The sequence below is a fragment of the Dendropsophus ebraccatus genome, unplaced genomic scaffold (genome assembly GCF_027789765.1).
Source record: "Dendropsophus ebraccatus isolate aDenEbr1 unplaced genomic scaffold, aDenEbr1.pat pat_scaffold_755_ctg1, whole genome shotgun sequence".
NCBI classification, from domain to species: Eukaryota; Metazoa; Chordata; class Amphibia; order Anura; family Hylidae; genus Dendropsophus; species Dendropsophus ebraccatus.
The window spans coordinates 42708-61011 of NW_027210354.1; the positions used below are offsets into that span (position 1 = coordinate 42708).

An 18304-nucleotide genomic window follows, 5' to 3' on the forward strand; every position below is an offset into this window, starting at 1 on the left:
ATCTGTACTCAGAGATATCACTGTGTTATCTGTGGTGTTACATAGGACTGCAGGTGACTACTACATTATCTGTACTCAGAGATATCACTGTGTTATCTGTGCTCTTACATAGGACTGCAGATGACATCTACATTATCTGTACTCAGAGATATCACTGTGTTATCTGTGGTGTTACATAGGACTGCAGGTGACTACTACATTATCTGTACTCAGAGATATCACTGTGTTATCTGTGGTGTTACATAGGACTGCAGGTGACTACTACATTATCTGTACTCAGAGACATCACTGTGTTATCTGTGGTGTTACATAGGACTGCAGGTGACTACTACATTATCTGTACTCAGAGATATCACTGTGTTATCTGTGGTGTTACATAGGACTGCAGGTGACTACTACATTATCTGTACTCAGAGATATCACTGTGTTATCTGTGCTCTTACATAGGACTGCAGATGACATCTACATTATCTGTACTCAGAGATATCACTGTGTTATCTGTGGTGTTACATAGGACTGCAGGTGACTACTACATTATCTGTCCTCAGAGATATCACTGTGTTATCTGTGGTGTTACATAGGACTGCAGGTGACTACTACATTATCTGTACTCAGAGGTATCACTGTGTTATCTGTGCTGTTACATAGGACTGCAGGTGACTACTACATTATCTGTACTCAGAGATATCACTGTGTTATCTGTGGTGTTACATAGGACTGCAGGTGACTACTACATTATCTGTACTCAGAGGTATCACTGTGTTATCTGTGGTGTTACATAGGACTGCAGGTGACATCTACTACATTATCTGTACTCAGAGATATCACTGTGTTATCTGTGGTGTTACATAGTACTGCAGGTGACATCTACTACATTATCTGTACTCAGAGATATCACTGTGTTATCTGTGGTGTTACATAGGACTGCAGGTGACTACTACATTATCTGTACTCAGAGACATCACTGTGTTATCTGTGGTGTTACATAGGACTGCAGGTGACTACTACATTATCTGTACTCAGAGATATCACTGTGTTATCTGTGGTGTTACATAAGACTGCAGGTGACTACTACATTATCTGTACTCAGAGATATCACTGTGTTATCTGTGCTCTTACATAGGACTGCAGATGACATCTACATTATCTGTACTCAGAGATATCACTGTGTTATCTTTGGTGTTACATAGGACTGCAGGTGACAGCTACTACATTATCTGTACTCAGAGATATCACTGTGTTATCTTTGGTGTTACATAGGACTGCAGGGGACATCTACTACATTATCTGTACTCAGAGATATCACTGTGTTATCTGTGGTGTTACATAGGACTGCAGGTGACTACTACATTATCTGTACTCAGAGATATCACTGTGTTATCTGTGGTGTTACATAGGACTGCAGGTGACTACTACATTATCTGTACTCAGAGATATCACTGTGTTATCTGTGGTGTTACATAGGACTGCAGGTGACAGCTACTACATTACCTGTACTCAGAGATACCACTGTGTTATCTGTGGTGTTACATAGGACTGCAGGTGACTACTACATTATCTGTACTCAGAGATATCACTGTGTTATCTGTGCTGTTACATAGTACTGCAGGTGACTACTACATTATCTGTACTCAGAGATATCCCTGTGTTATCTGTGCTGTTACATAGGACTGCAGGTGACATCTACTACATTATCTGTACTCAGAGAGATATCACTGTGTTATCTGTGGTGTTACATAGGACTGCAGATGACATCTACATTATCTGTACTCAGAGATATCACTGTGTTATCTGTGGTGTTACATAGGACTGCAGGTGACTACTACATTATCTGTACTCAGAGACATCACTGTGTTATCTGTGGTGTTACATAGGACTGCAGGTGACTACTACATTATCTGTACTCAGAGATATCACTGTGTTATCTGTGGTGTTACATAGGACTGCAGGTGACTACTACATTATCTGTACTCAGAGATATCACTGTGTTATCTGTGCTCTTACATAGGACTGCAGATGACATCTACATTATCTGTACTCAGAGATATCACTGTGTTATCTGTGGTGTTACATAGGACTGCAGGTGACTACTACATTATCTGTACTCAGAGACATCACTGTGTTATCTGTGGTGTTACATAGGACTGCAGGTGACTACTACATTATCTGTACTCAGAGGTATCACTGTGTTATCTGTGCTGTTACATAGGACTGCAGGTGACTACTACATTATCTGTACTCAGAGATATCACTGTGTTATCTGTGCTGTTACATAGGACTGCAGGTGACTACTACATGATCTGTACTCAGAGATATCACTGTGTTATCTGTGGTGTTACATAGGACTGCAGGTGACTACTACATTATCTGTACTCAGAGATTTCACTGTGTTATCTGTGCTGTTACATAGGACTGCAGGTGACATCTACTACATGATCTGTACTCAGAGATATCACTGTGTTATCTGTGCTGTTACATAGGACTGCAGATGACATCTACTACATTATCTGTACTCAGAGATATCACTGTGTTATCTGTGGTGTTACATAGGACTGCAGGTGACATCTACTACATTATCTGTACTCAGAGATATCACTGTGTTATCTGTGGTGTTACATAGGACTGCAGGTGACTACTACATTATCTGTACTCAGAGATATCACTGTGTTATCTGTGCTCTTACATAGGACTGCAGATGACATATACATTATCTGTACTCAGAGATATCACTGTGTTATCTGTGGTGTTACATAGGACTGCAGGTGACTACTACATTATCTGTACTCAGAGACATCACTGTGTTATCTGTGGTGTTACATAGGACTGCAGGTGACTACTACATTATCTGTACTCAGAGGTATCACTGTGTTATCTGTGCTGTTACATAGGACTGCAGGTGACTACTACATTATCTGTACTCAGAGATATCACTGTGTTATCTGTGCTGTTACATAGGACTGCAGGTGACTACTACATGATCTGTACTCAGAGATATCACTGTTATCTGTGCTGTTACATAGGACTGCAGGTGACTACTACATGATCTGTACTCAGAGATATCACTGTGTTATCTGTGCTCTTACATAGTACTGCAGGTGACATCTACTACATTATCTGTACTCAGAGATATCACTGTGTTATCTGTGGTGTTACATAGTACTGCAGGTGACTACTACATTATCTGTACTCAGAGATATCACTGTGTTATCTGTGCTCTTACATAGGACTGCAGATGACATCTACATTATCTGTACTCAGAGATATCACTGTGTTATCTGTGGTGTTACATAGGACTGCAGGTGACTACTACATTATCTGTACACAGAGATATCACTGTGTTATCTGTGGTGTTACATGGGACTGCAGGTGACTACTACATTATCTGTACTCAGAGACATCACTGTGTTATCTGTGGTGTTACATAGGACTGCAGGTGACTACTACATTATCTGTACTCAGAGATATCACTGTGTTATCTGTGGTGTTACATAGGACTGCAGGTGACTACTACATTATCTGTACTCAGAGATATCACTGTGTTATCTGTGCTCTTACATAGGACTGCAGATGACATCTACATTATCTGTACTCAGAGATATCACTGTGTTATCTGTGGTGTTACATAGGACTGCAGGTGACTACTACATTATCTGTACTCAGAGACATCACTGTGTTATCTGTGGTGTTACATAGGACTGCAGGTGACTACTACATTATCTGTACTCAGAGGTATCACTGTGTTATCTGTGCTGTTACATAGGACTGCAGGTGACTACTACATTATCTGTACTCAGAGATATCACTGTGTTATCTGTGCTGTTACATAGGACTGCAGGTGACTACTACATTATCTGTACTCAGAGGTATCACTGTGTTATCTGTGGTGTTACATAGGACTGCAGGTGACATCTACTACATTATCTGTACTCAGAGATATCACTGTGTTATCTGTGGTGTTACATAGTACTGCAGGTGACATCTACTACATTATCTGTACTCAGAGATATCACTGTGTTATCTGTGGTGTTACATAGGACTGCAGGTGACTACTACATTATCTGTACTCAGAGACATCACTGTGTTATCTGTGGTGTTACATAGGACTGCAGGTGACTACTACATTATCTGTACTCAGAGATATCACTGTGTTATCTGTGGTGTTACATAGGACTGCAGGTGACTACTACATTATCTGTACTCAGAGATATCACTGTGTTATCTGTGCTCTTACATAGGACTGCAGATGACATCTACATTATCTGTACTCAGAGATATCACTGTGTTATCTGTGGTGTTACATAGGACTGCAGGTGACTACTACATTATCTGTACTCAGAGACATCACTGTGTTATCTGTGGTGTTACATAGGACTGCAGGTGACTACTACATTATCTGTACTCAGAGATATCACTGTGTTATCTTTGGTGTTACATAGGACTGCAGGTGACAGCTACTACATTATCTGTACTCAGAGATATCACTGTGTTATCTTTGGTGTTACATAGGACTGCAGGGGACATCTACTACATTATCTGTACTCAGAGATATCACTGTGTTATCTGTGGTGTTACATAGGACTGCAGGTGACTATCTGTGGTGTTACATAGGACTGCAGGTGACTACTACATTATCTGTACTCAGAGATATCACTGTGTTATCTGTGGTGTTACATAGGACTGCAGGTGACAGCTACTACATTACCTGTACTCAGAGATACCACTGTGTTATCTGTGGTGTTACATAGGACTGCAGGTGACTACTACATTATCTGTACTCAGAGATATCACTGTGTTATCTGTGCTGTTACATAGTACTGCAGGTGACTACTACATTATCTGTACTCAGAGATATCCCTGTGTTATCTGTGCTGTTACATAGGACTGCAGGTGACATCTACTACATTATCTGTACTCAGAGAGATATCACTGTGTTATCTGTGGTGTTACATAGGACTGCAGATGACATCTACATTATCTGTACTCAGAGATATCACTGTGTTATCTGTGGTGTTACATAGGACTGCAGGTGACTACTACATTATCTGTACTCAGAGACATCACTGTGTTATCTGTGGTGTTACATAGGACTGCAGGTGACTACTACATTATCTGTACTCAGAGATATCACTGTGTTATCTGTGGTGTTACATAGGACTGCAGGTGACTACTACATTATCTGTACTCAGAGATATCACTGTGTTATCTGTGCTCTTACATAGGACTGCAGATGACATCTACATTATCTGTACTCAGAGATATCACTGTGTTATCTGTGGTGTTACATAGGACTGCAGGTGACTACTACATTATCTGTACTCAGAGACATCACTGTGTTATCTGTGGTGTTACATAGGACTGCAGGTGACTACTACATTATCTGTACTCAGAGGTATCACTGTGTTATCTGTGCTGTTACATAGGACTGCAGGTGACTACTACATTATCTGTACTCAGAGATATCACTGTGTTATCTGTGCTGTTACATAGGACTGCAGGTGACTACTACATGATCTGTACTCAGAGATATCACTGTGTTATCTGTGCTGTTACATAGGACTGCAGGTGACTACTACATTATCTGTACTCAGAGATATCACTGTGTTATCTGTGGTGTTACATAGGACTGCAGGTGACTACTACATTATCTGTACTCAGAGATATCGCTGTGTTATCTGTGGTGTTACATAGGACTGCAGGTGACTACTACATTATCTGTCCTCAGAGATATCACTGTGTTATCTGTGCTGTTACATAGGACTGCAGGTGACATCTACTACATTATCTGTACTCAGAGAGATATCACTGTGTTATCTGTGGTGTTACATAGGACTGCAGATGACATCTACATTATCTGTACTCAGAGATATCACTGTGTTATCTGTGGTGTTACATAGGACTGCAGGTGACTACTACATTATCTGTACTCAGAGACATCACTGTGTTATCTGTGGTGTTACATAGGACTGCAGGTGACTACTACATTATCTGTACTCAGAGATATCACTGTGTTATCTGTGCTGTTACATAGGACTGCAGGTGATATCTACTACATTATCTGTACTCAGAGATATCACTGTGTTATCTGTGGTGTTACATAGGACTGCAGGTGACTACTACATTATCTGTACTCAGAGATATCACTGTGTTATCTGTGCTGTTACATAGGACTGCAGGTGACTACTACATCATCTGTACTCAGAGATATCACTGTGTTATCTGTGCTCTTACATAGGACTGCAGGTGACATCTACTACATTATCTGTACTCAGAGATATCACTGTGTTATCTGTGGTGTTACATAGGACTGCAGGTGACTACTACATTATCTGTACTCAGAGATATCACTGTGTTATCTGTGCTGTTACATAGGACTGCAGGTGACATCTACTACATTATCTGTACTCAGAGATATCACTGTGTTATCTGTGCTGTTACATAGGACTGCAGGTGACTACTACATTATCTGTACTCAGAGATATCACTGTGTTATCTGTGGTGTTACATAGGACTGCAGGTGACATCTACATTATCTGTACTCAGAGAGATATCACTGTGTTATCTGTGCTGTTACATAGGACTGCAGGTGACAGCTACTACATTATCTGTACTCAGAGATATCACTGTGTTATCTGTGGTGTTACATAGGACTGCAGGTGACTACTACATTATCTGTACTCAGAGATATCACTGTGTTATCTGTGGTGTTACATAGGACTGCAGGTGACTACTACATTATCTGTACTCAGAGATATCACTGTGTTATCTGTGCTGTTACATAGGACTGCAGGTGACTACTACATGATCTGTACTCAGAGATATCACTGTGTTATCTGTGGTGTTACATAGGACTGCAGGTGACTACTACATTATCTGTACTCAGAGATATCACTGTGTTATCTGTGCTCTTACATAGGACTGCAGGTGACATCTACTACATTATCTGTACTCAGAGATACCACTGTGTTATCTGTGGTGTTACATAGGACTGCAGGTGACATCTACTACATTATCAGTATTCAGAGATATCACTGTGTTATCTGTGGTGTTACATAGGACTGCAGGTGACTACTACATTATCTGTACTCAGAGATATCACTGTGTTATCTGTGCTCTTACATAGGACTGCAGGTGACATCTACTACATTATCTGTACTCAGAGATATCACTGTGTTATCTGTGCTGTTACATAGGACTGCAGGTGACTACTACATTATCTGTACTCAGAGATATCACTGTGTTATCTGTGGTGTTACATAGGACTGCAGGTGACTATCTACATTATCTGTACTCAGAGATATCACTGTGTTATCTGTGCTGTTACATAGGACTGCAGGTGACAGCTACTACATTATCTGTACTCAGAGATATCACTGTGTTATCTGTGGTGTTACATAGGACTGCAGGTGACTACTACATTATCTGTACTCAGAGATATCACTGTGTTATCTGTGCTGTTACATAGGACTGCAGGTGACATCTACTACATTATCTGTACTCAGAGATATCACTGTGTTATCTGTGCTGTTACATAGGACTGCAGGTGACATACTACATTATCTGTACTCAGAGATATCACTGTGTTATCTGTGGTGTTACATAGGACTGCAGGTGACTACTACATTATCTGTACTCAGAGATATCACTGTGTTATCTGTGCTGTTACATAGGACTGCAGGTGACTACTACATCATCTGTACTCAGAGATATCACTGTGTTATCTGTGCTGTTACATAGGACTGCAGTAGGTGAGCTCTTATTTTATTGGGGTCACATATTGATACATATGTTGGGGGTCCGGGGGTGGTTACCCGGGGGGCCAGCCCATCTGCCGGCCCCCGATGACATGTATGTGGAGGTGATACACGGACTGCGCCCCCTGCTGGCCGTCATTGATCACTGTAAGAAAAGGAGAAGAGCAGTGAGGGTGGGGTGGGGGGTGGGGGGTGAGGGGCAGGATGGAGCCCCCCGGTGTGTGTGCGTGTATATATATATATACTCACCCATCCTGTAGCCGTCACACAGACCTTCCTTCTGGGCGAGCTGACTGGCTGTGACCAAGAGATGACCAAGGAGCTGATTGGCAAAAAGGTTAGGAGGGGTTATATACATATATACAGCCGGGCGGGGGGAGGGGGGGGGGGTGTTATAGCGGGAAGAGGGTTATTTACATAGAGATACTGACCCCCATAGCGGGAAGAGGGTTATTTACATAGAGATACTGACCCCCATAGCGGGAAGAGGGTTATTTACATAGAGATACTGACCCCCATAGCGGGAAGAGGGTTATTTACCTAGAGATACTGACCCCCATAGCGGGAAGAGGGTTATTTACATAGAGATACTGACCCCCATAGCGGGAAGAGGGTTATTTACATAGAGATACTGATCCCCATAGCGGGAAGAGGGTTATTTACATAGAGATACTGACCCCCATAGCGGGAAGAGGGTTATTTACCTAGAGATACTGACCCCCATAGCGGGAAGAGGGTTATTTACCTAGACATACTGACCCCCATAGCGGGAAGAGGGTTATTTACCTAGACATACTGACCCCCATAGCGGGAAGAGGGTTATTTACATAGAGATACTGACCCCCCATAGCGGGAAGAGGGTTATTTACCTAGAGATACTGACCCCCATAGCGGGAAGAGGGTTATTTACATAGAGATACTGACCCCCATAGCGGGAAGAGGGTTATTTACATAGAGATACTGACCCCCATAGCGGGAAGAGGGTTATTTACATAGAGATACTGACCCCCATAGCGGGAAGAGGGTTATTTACATAGAGATACTGACCCCCATAGCGGGAAGAGGGTTATTTACCTAGAGATACTGACCCCCATAGCGGGAAGAGGGTTATTTACCTAGAGATACTGACCCCCATAGCGGGAAGAGGGTTATTTACTTAGAGATACTGACCCCCATAGCGGGAAGAGGGTTATTTACCTAGAGATACTGACCCCCATAGCGGGAAGAGGGTTATTTACATAGAGATACTGACCCCCATAGCGGGAAGAGGGTTATTTACCTAGAGATACTGACCCCATAGCGGGAAGAGGGTTATTTACATAGAGATACTGACCCCCATAGCGGGAAGAGGGTTATTTACATAGAGATACTGACCCCCATATCGGGAAGAGGGTTATTTACCTAGAGATACTGACCCCCATAGCGGGAAGAGGGTTATTTACGTAGAGATACTGACCCCCATAGCGGGAAGAGGGTTATTTACCTAGAGATACTGACCCCCATAGCGGGAAGAGGGTTATTTACCTAGAGATACTGACCCCCATAGCGGGAAGAGGGTTATTTACCTAGAGATACTGACCCCCATAGCGGGAAGAGGGTTATTTACTTAGAGATACTGACCCCCATAGCGGGAAGAGGGTTATTTACCTAGAGATACTGACCCCCATAGCGGGAAGAGGGTTATTTACATAGAGATACTGACCCCCATAGCGGGAAGAGGGTTATTTACCTAGAGATACTGACCCCCATAGCGGGAAGAGGGTTATTTACATAGAGATACTGACCCCCATAGCGGGAAGAGGGTTATTTACATAGAGATACTGACCCCCATAGCGGGAAGAGGGTTATTTACCTAGAGATACTGACCCCCATAGCGGGAAGAGGGTTATTTACCTAGAGATACTGACCCCCATACTAATTAAATAATAATAATATTTATAGTGCTCGATAATCCCCATATTGTATCCGTTTCTTCTTCTTCCAGCCATTTTTCTGCGCATAATACAGCCCGAACCGCTTTGCGCACACACTCCGTTCAAACTGCGTTTCGAAGCCCTCGGCGGTGTGTGGTGTCTTATCTATTTTTCGTTTTGATCGGATTTGGGGTCTTAAACGTAAAATTCTTAAAAACGACAAATTTCCCATAGCGGTTAGAGTGTGGCCATTATTTTCTACCAGCCAATCACAGCACATATGCAAATAGCTGAGATATAGCAGCCAATAGGAACTCTAAGGTCTCATCAGGCAGGTATCACACCATCCACAGTCACATGACACCATCCACAGTCACATGTCCACTATTGGCCAATAGAAGATGGAATAGATGGAAGGTCCTTAACCATTTTGTCTCCCTGACATAATCGGTTACCATGACAATCTTACTCATAAGTACCCAGGTCGCTCTTAAAGGACATGGGTCGCTCTTTAAGATAAACTTTACCAGTGACTTCCCTTAAAGGGACGAACCCAGGGTTAAAGGGGAGCTCTGGAGGTCACTGGTAATGGGGCGCTCTGGAAGTCACTGGTAAAGGGGCGCTCTGGAGGTCACTGGTAATGGGGCGCTCTGGAAGTCACTGGTAATGGGGCGCTCTGGAGGTCACCGGTAAAGGGGCGCTCTGGAGGTCACTGGTAATGGGGCGCTCTGGAAGTCACCGGTAAAGGGGCGCTCTGGAGGTCACCGGTAAAGGGGCGCTCTGGAGGTCACTGGTAAAGGGGCGCTCTGGAGGTCACTGGTAATGGGGCGCTCTGGAAGTCACTGGTAATGGGGCGCTCTGGAGGTCACCGGTAAAGGGGCGCTCTGGAAGTCACTGGTAATGGGGCGCTCTGGAAGTCACCGGTAAAGGGGCGCTCTGGAGGTCACTGGTAATGGGGCGCTCTGGAGGTCACTGGTAAAGGGGCGCTCTGGAGGTCACTGGTAATGGGGCGCTCTGGAAGTCACTGGTAATGGGGCGCTCTGGAGGTCACCGGTAAAGGGGCGCTCTGGAAGTCACTGGTAATGGGGCGCTCTGGAAGTCACCGGTAAAGGGGCGCTCTGGAGGTCACTGGTAATGGGGCGCTCTGGAGGTCACTGGTAATGGGGCGCTCTGGAAGTCACCGGTAAAGGGGCGCTCTGGAGGTCACTGGTAATGGGGCGCTCTGGAGGTCACTGGTAATGGGGCGCTCTGGAGGTCACCGGTAATGGGGCGCTCTGGAGGTCACCGGTAATGGGGCGCTCTGGAGGTCACCGGTAATGGGGCGCTCTGGAGGTCACTGGTAATGGGGCGCTCTGGAGGTCACCGGTAATGGGGCGCTCTGGAGGTCACTGGTAAAGGGGCGCTCTGGAGGTCACCGGTAAAGGGGCGCTCTGGAGGTCACCGGTAAAGGGGCGCTCTGGAGGTCACCGGTAATGGGGCGCTCTGGAGGTCACCGGTAATGGGGCGCTCTGGAGGTCACTGGTAATGGGGCGCTCTGGAGGTCACTGGTAATGGGGCGCTCTGGAAGTCACTGGTAATGGGGCGCTCTGGAGGTCACTGGTAATGGGGCGCTCTGGAGGTCACTGGTAATGGGGCGCTCTGGAGGTCACTGGTAATGGGGCGCTCTGGGGGTCACTGGTAATGGGGCGCTCTGGAGGTCACTGGTAATGGGGCGCTCTGGAGGTCACTGGTAATGGGGCGCTCTGGAGGTCACCGGTAATGGGGCGCTCTGGAGGTCACTGGTAATGGGGCGCTCTGGGGGTCACTGGTAATGGGGCGCTCTGGGGGTCACTGGTAATGGGGCGCTCTGGAGGTCACTGGTAATGGGGCGCTCTGGAGGTCACTGGTAATGGGGCGCTCTGGGGGTCACTGGTAATGGGGCGCTCTTTTCAAGCACTATGTATTTCCCTGGAAATGCAAATCTAGTTTATACCCCCTAACATACTGATATATATATATATATAGGGGGCATATAGGGCAGTATGTTGGGGGGGTATATATATATATATATATATATATAGGGAAGCATGTTGGGTATATATATATATAGGGGCAGTATGTTGGGTATATATATATATAGGGGGCATATAGGGCAGTATGTTGGGGGGTATATATATATATAGGGAAGCATGTTGGGATATATCCCTCCCCCACCATACTGCCCCCCTATACACACCCCTCCAGCACACAGCCCATATATACATATATCCCCATTAGTCGCTCTCTTACCTCGGTATCGGCCGCCGTTACTTTACTTATTCTGGGAATCTGAATTTTTGGAATTACAAGGAAATGAACGGGAGCCTGAGGAGCAACGTCCCGGAACGCCAGACACTGTAAGAGAGAGGGGGGGCGGTGAGCGGGGGGCAGAGCACTGGGGTGGGGGGCAGGTGCGGGGGCAGAACACTGGGGTGGGGGGCAGGTGCGGGGGCAGAGCACTGGGGTGGGGGGCAGGTGAGGGGGCGGGGGCAGAGCACTGGGGTGGGAGGCAGAGCACTGGGTGGGGGGCAGAGCACTGGGGTGGGGGCAGAGCACTGGGGTGGGGGGCAGAGCACTGGGGTGGGGGGCAGGTGAGGGGGCGGGGGCAGAGCACTGGGTGGGGGGCAGAGCACTGGGTGGGGGGCAGGTGAGGGGGTGGGGGGCAGGTGAGGGGGCGGGGGGCAGAGCACTGGGGTGGGGGGCAGAGCACTGGGGTGGGGGGCAGAGCACTGGGGTGGGGGGCAGGTGAGGGGGTGGGGGCAGAGCACTGGGGTGGGGGGCAGAGCACTGGGGTGGGGGGCAGGTGAGGGGGCGGGGGCAGAGCACTGGGGTGGGGGGCAGAGCACTGGGGTGGGGGGCAGAGCACTGGGGTGGGGGGCAGAGCACTGGGGTGGGGGCAGAGCACTGGGGTGGGGGGCAGGTGAGGGGGCGGGGGCAGAGCACTGGGGTGGGGGGCAGAGCACTGGGTGGGGGGGCAGAGCACTGGGGTGGGGGGCAGGTGCTGGGGGCAGAGCACTGGGGTGGGGGGCAGATGAGGGGGGCGGGGGCAGAGCACTGGGGTGGGGGGCAGAGCACTGGGGTGGGGGGCAGGTGCGGGGGGCAGAGCACTGGGGTGGGGGGCAGGTGAGGGGGCGGGGGCAGAGCACTGGGGTGGGGGGCAGGTGAGGGGCGGTGGGCAGAGCACTGGGGTGGGGGGCAGAGCACTGGGGTGGGGGGCAGGTGCGGGGGGGCAGAGCACTGGGGTGGGGGGCAGTGAGGGGGCGGGGGCAGAGCACTGGGGTGGGGGGCAGAGCACTGGGGTGGGGGGGCAGGTGAGGGGGCGGGGGCAGAGCACTGGGGTGGGGGGGCAGGTGAGGGGGCGGGGGCAGAGCACTGGGGTGGGGGGCAGGTGAGGGGGCGGGGGCAGAGCACTGGGGTGGGGGCAGAGCACTGGGGTGGGGGTGGGGGGCAGAGCACTGGGGTGGGGGCAGCTGTTACCTGCTCATCCTCGTAGATGATATCGGCAGGGAGCGTCCTGTCCAGGATCCGGGAGAAGATGGTGGGGGAGGAGCCCTGAGCTCCCGCCGCCCCCCGCGCCCTCCGCACCTCCTCGCTCTCACTGAACATTCTCTGAGGACACAGGAGGAGACGTCACATGGTTCCTGCCAGGATCCAACATGGCCGCTCTGTAGTGGGGTCTGAGCCCCCCAGTGATCACCAGCCACACAGTCACCATCTCCCACCTACCTGATGCCGCTGACTCCATGAGGTCCCCCCGGCTACAGACCACTGACCGGATCCTGAGCGTCCGACCACTCGGCTGATGTAGAGCGCCCCCCACAGGGGAAAGAGCCGCATCACTGGGGCAGACCAAGAGAAACGGGGTACAGGGGGTGTATAGCTGTGTGTGTGTGTGAGGGGGGTGTATAGCTGTGTGTGTGGGGGGGGTGTATAGCTGTGTGTGGGGGGGTGTATAGCTGTGTGTGGGGGGGTGTATAGCTGTGTGGGGGGTGTATAGCTGTGTGTGTGGGGGGGTATAGCTGTGTGTGTGGGGGGGTGTATAGCTGTGTGTGGGGGGGTGTATAGCTGTGTGGGGGGGTGTATAGCTGTGTGTGTGGGGGTGTATAGCTGTGTGTGTGGGGGGTGTATAGCTGTGTGTGGGGGGGTGTATAGCTGTGTGTGTGGGGGGGTGTATAGCTGTGTGTGGGGGGGTGTATAGCTGTGTGTGGGGGGGTGTATAGCTGTGTGTGGGGGGGTGTATAGCTGTGTGTGTGGGGGGGGTGTATAGCTGTGTGTGTGGGGGGGTGTATAGCTGTGTGTGGGGGGGGTGTATAGCTGTGTGTGGGGGGGTGTATAGCTGTGTGTGGGGGGGGTGTATAGCTGTGTGTGTGGGGGGGGGTGTATAGCTGTGTGTGTGGGGGGTGTATAGCTGTGTGTGTGGGGGGGTGTATAGCTGTGTGTGGGGGGGTGTATAGCTGTGTGTGTGGGGGGTGTATAGCTGTGTGTGGGGGGGTGTATAGCTGTGTGTGTGGGGGGTGTATAGCTGTGTGTGTGGGGGGTGTATAGCTGTGTGTGGGGGGGTGTATAGCTGTGTGTGGGGGGGGTGTATAGCTGTGTGTGGTGGGGGTGTATAGCTGTGTGTGGGGGGGTGTATAGCTGTGTGTGGGGGGGGGGTGTATAGCTGTGTGTGGGGGGGGGTGTATAGCTGTGTGGGGGGGGGGGTGTATAGCTGTGTGTGTGGGGGGTGTATAGCTGTGTGTGTGTGGGGGGGGTGTATAGCTGTGTGGGGGGGGGTGTATAGCTGTGTTGGGGGGGGGGTGTATAGCTGTGTGTGTGGGGGGGGGTGTATAGCTGTGTGTGTGGGGGGGTGGATAGCTGTGTGTGTGGGGGGGGTGTATAGCTGTGTGTGTGGGGGGGGTAGTAGCTGTGTGTGTGGGGGGGTGATAGCTGTTGGGGGGGGGGTGTATAGCTGTGTGTGGGGGGGGGTGTATACTGTGTGTGTGGGGGGTGTGTATAGCTGTGTGTGGGGGGGGTGTATAGCTGTGTGTGGGGGGGGTGTATAGCTGTGTGGGGGGGTGTATAGCTGTGTGGGGGGGGGGTGTATAGCTGTGTGTGGGGGGGTGTATAGCTGTGTGTGTGTGGGGGGGTGTATAGCTGTGTGTGGGGGGGGGGGTGTATAGCTGTGTGTGTGGGGGGGTGTATAGCTGTGTGTGGGGGTGGGTGTATAGCTGTGTGTGTGGGGGGTGTATAGCTGTGTGTGGGGGGGGTGTATAGCTGTTGTTGTGGGGGGTGTAGCCTTGTGTGGGGGGGTGTATAGCTGTGTGTGTGTGGGGGGGGGGTGTATAGCTGTGTGTGTGGGGGTGTATAGGTGTGGGGGGGGTGTATAGCTGTGTGTGTGGGGGGGGTGTATAGCTGTGTGTGGGGGGGGGGTGTATAGCTGTGTGTGTGTGTGGGGGGGTGTAAATAAGGGCTGTTGTGGGGGGGGTGTATAGCGGTGGTGTGGGGGGGTGTATAGCTGTGTGTGGGGGGGGGGGTATAGCTGTGTGTGTGTGTGGGGGGGTGTATAAGCTGTGTGTGTGTGGGGTGTATAGCTGTGTGGGGGGGGTGTATAGCTGTGTGTGTGGGGGGTGTATAGCTGTGTGTGTGGGGGGGTGTATAGCTGTGTGTGTGGGGGGGGTGTATAGCTGTGTGTGTGGGGGGGTGTATAGCTGTGTGGGGGGGGGGGGGTGTATAGCTGTGGGGGGGGGGTGTATAGCTGTGTGTGGGGGGGGTGTATAAGCTGTGTTGGTGGGGGGTGTATAGCTGTGTGTGGGGGGGGGTGTATAGCTGTGTGTGGGGGGGGTATAGCTGTGTGGGGGGGGGTGTATAGCTGTGTGTGGGGGGGGGTGTATAGCTGTGTGGGGGGGGTGTATAGCTGTGTGTGGGGGGGGTGTATAGCTGTGTGTGTGGGGGGTGTATAGCTGTGTGTGTGGGGGGGGTGTATAGCTGTGTGTGTGGGGGGGTGTATAGCTGTGTGTGGGGGGGGTGTATAGCTGTGTGTGTGGGGGGTGTATAGCTGTGTGTGTGGGGGGGTTGTATAGCTGTGTGTGGGGGGGGTGTATAGCTGTGTGTGTGGGGGGGTGTATAGCTGTGTGTGGGGGGGTGTATAGCTGTGTGTGGGGGGGTGTATAGCTGTGTGGTGGGGGGGGTGTATAGCTGTGTGTGGGGGGGTGTATAGCTGTGTGTGGGGGGGGGTGTATAGCTGTGTGTGGGGGGGTGTATAGCTGTGTGTGGGGGGGGTGTATAGCTGTGTGTGTGGGGGTGTATAGCTGTGTGTGGGGGGGGGTGTATAGCTGTGTGTGGGGGTGTATAGCAGTGTGTGTGGGGGGGGTGTATAGCTGTGTGTGTGGGGGTGTATAGCTGTGTGTGGGGGGGTGTATAGCTGTGGGGGGGGGGGGTGTATAGCTGTGTGTGTGGGGGGTGTATAGATGTGTGTGGGGGGGGTGTATAGCTGTGTGTGGGGGGTGTATAGCTGTGTGTGGGGGGGTGTATAGCTGTGTGGGGGGGGGGGTATAGCTGTGTGTGGGGGGGGGTGTATAGCTGTGTGTGTGGGGGGGTGTATAGCTGTGTGTGGGGGGGTTGTATAGCTGTGTGGGGGGGGGGGGTGTATAGCTGTGTGTGTGGGGGGGGTGTATAGCTGTGTGTGGGGGGGGGGTGTATAGCTGTGTGTGTGGGGGTGTATAGCTGTGTGTGGGGGGTGTATAGCTGTGTGTGGGGGGGTGTATAGCGGTGTGTGTGGGGGGGTAGTATAGCTGTGGTGGTGGGGGGTGTTGTATAGCGTGTGTGGTGGGGGGGGTGTGTATAGCTGTGTGTGTGGGGGGGGTGTATAGCTGTGTGTGTGGGGGTGTATAGCTGTGTGTGTGGGGGGGTGTATAGCTGTGTGTGGGGGGGGTGTATAGCTGTGTGTGGGGGGGGTGTATAGCTGTGTGTGGGGGGGTGTATAGCTGTGTGTGGTGGGGGGGGTGGTATAGGTGTGTGTGGGGGGGGTGTATAGCTGTGTGTGGGGGGGGGGTGTATAGCTGTGTGTGGGGGGGTGTATAGCTGTGTGTGTGGGGGGGTGTATAGCTGTGTGTGGGGGGTGTATAGCTGTGTGTGGGGGGGTGTATAGCTGTGTGTGGGGGGGTGTATAGCTGTGTGTGGGGGGGTGTATAGCTGTGTGTGGGGGGGGGTGTATAGCTGTGTGTGTGGGGGTGTATAGCTGTGTGTGTGGGGGGTGTATAGCTGTGTGTGGGGGGGTGTATAGCTGTGTGTGGGGGGTGTATAGCTGTGTGTGGGGGGGTGTATAGCTGTGTGTGGGGGGGTGTATAGCTGTGTGTGTGGGGGGGTGTATAGCTGTGTGTGGGGGGGTGTATAGCTGTGTGTGTGGGGGGTGTATAGCTGTGTGGGGGGGGTGTATAGCTGTGTGTGGGGGGGGTGTATAGCTGTGTGTGTGTGGGGGGGTGTATAGCTGTGTGTGTGGGGGTTATAGCTGTTGGGGTGGGGGGGTGTATAGCTGTGTGTGGGGGGGGTGTATAGCTGTGTGTGTGGGGGGGTGTATAGCTGTGTGTGGGGGGGGTGTATAGCTGTGTGTGGGGGGGGGGTGTATAGCTGTGTGTGGGGGGTGTATAGCTGTGTGTGGGGGGGTGTATAGCTGTGTGTGTGGGGGGGTGTATAGCTGTGTGTGTGGGGGGGGTGTATAGCTGTGTGTGGGGGGGGTGTATAGCTGTGTGTTGGGGGGTGTATAGCTGTGTGTGGGGGGGTGTATAGCTGTGTGTGGGGGGTGTATAGCTGTGTGTGGGGGGGGGGGTGTATAGCTGTGTGTGGGGGGTGTATAGCTGTGTGTGGGGGGGTGTATAGCTGTGGGTGGGGGGGGGTGTATAGCTGTGTGTGGGGGGGTGTATAGCTGTGTGTGGGGGGGTGTATAGCTGTGTGTGGGGGGGGTGTATAGCTGTGTGTGTGGGGGGGGGTGTATAGCTGTGTGTGTGTGGGGGGGTGTATAGCTGTGTGTGTGGGGGGGTGTATAGCTGTGTGTGTGGGGGGGGGTGTATAGCTGTGTGTGTGTGGGGGGTGTATAGCTGTGTGTGTGTGTGGGGGGGTGTATAGCTGTGTGTGTGGGGGTCGATTACCTTGCTCTTTGCTGCAGCTCTCCTGGCCACGCCTCCTTCTCCACTGTCAGTCTGCTTAGTGTCATGTGATCAATGACTTCCTGCTAGTCATACAGGCCACTCCCCTCTGGTCACATGATCTGCTAGAGCAGAAACCATGTAATACTGGATGGAGGCCAATGTGTGTAGCAGTACAGTGTGTGTAGATGTGTGTAGCAGTACAGTGTGTGTAGCAGTACAGTGTGTGTAGATGTGTGTAGCAGTACAGTGTGTGTAGCAGTACAGTGTGTGTAGATGTGTGTAGCAGTACAGTGTGTGTAGCAGTACAGTGTGTGTAGATGTATGTAGCAGTACAGTGTGTGTAGCAGTACAGTGTGTGTAGATGTATGTAGCAGTACAGTGTGTGTAGATGTGTGTAGCAGTACAGTGTGTGTAGATGTGTGTAGCAGTACAGTGTGTGTAGCAGTACAGTGTATGTAGATGTGTGTAGCAGTAGTGTGTGTAGATGTGTGTAGCAGTA

The 18304-nt window shown here is 50.4% G+C and overlaps 1 protein-coding gene across 1 annotated transcript; it reads right to left on the reverse strand.

Moving 5' to 3' along the window:
• Positions 1-7742: 7742 nt before the first annotated feature.
• LOC138779798 (uncharacterized HIT-like protein Synpcc7942_1390) lies at positions 7743-17882 on the reverse strand. The gene is made up of 6 exons (XM_069956628.1): positions 17806-17882; positions 13409-13521; positions 13160-13291; positions 11933-12037; positions 8001-8073; positions 7743-7896 (listed from the first exon to the last, which is right to left on the reverse strand). The coding sequence occupies exons 2-6, from the start codon at positions 13517-13519 to the stop codon at positions 7805-7807; spliced, it is 513 nt and encodes a 170-aa protein (XP_069812729.1). The 5' UTR covers positions 13520-13521; positions 17806-17882; the 3' UTR covers positions 7743-7804.
• Between the last annotated feature and the right edge of the window lie 422 nt (positions 17883-18304).

Bases quoted from the DNA above. Each gene is read 5' to 3' on its own strand.
- LOC138779798 (XM_069956628.1), bottom strand. From the start codon at position 13,519: ATGCGGCTCTTTCCCCTGTGGGGGGCGCTCTACATCAGCCGAGTGGTC. The intron at 13,292-13,408 runs GTAGGTGGGAGA...CTGTGTCCTCAG, and splicing joins CATGGAGTCAGCGGCATCAG to AGAATGTTCAGTGAGAGCGA. The intron at 12,038-13,159 runs GTAACAGCTGCC...TCTCTCTTACAG, and splicing joins TCATCTACGAGGATGAGCAG to TGTCTGGCGTTCCGGGACGT.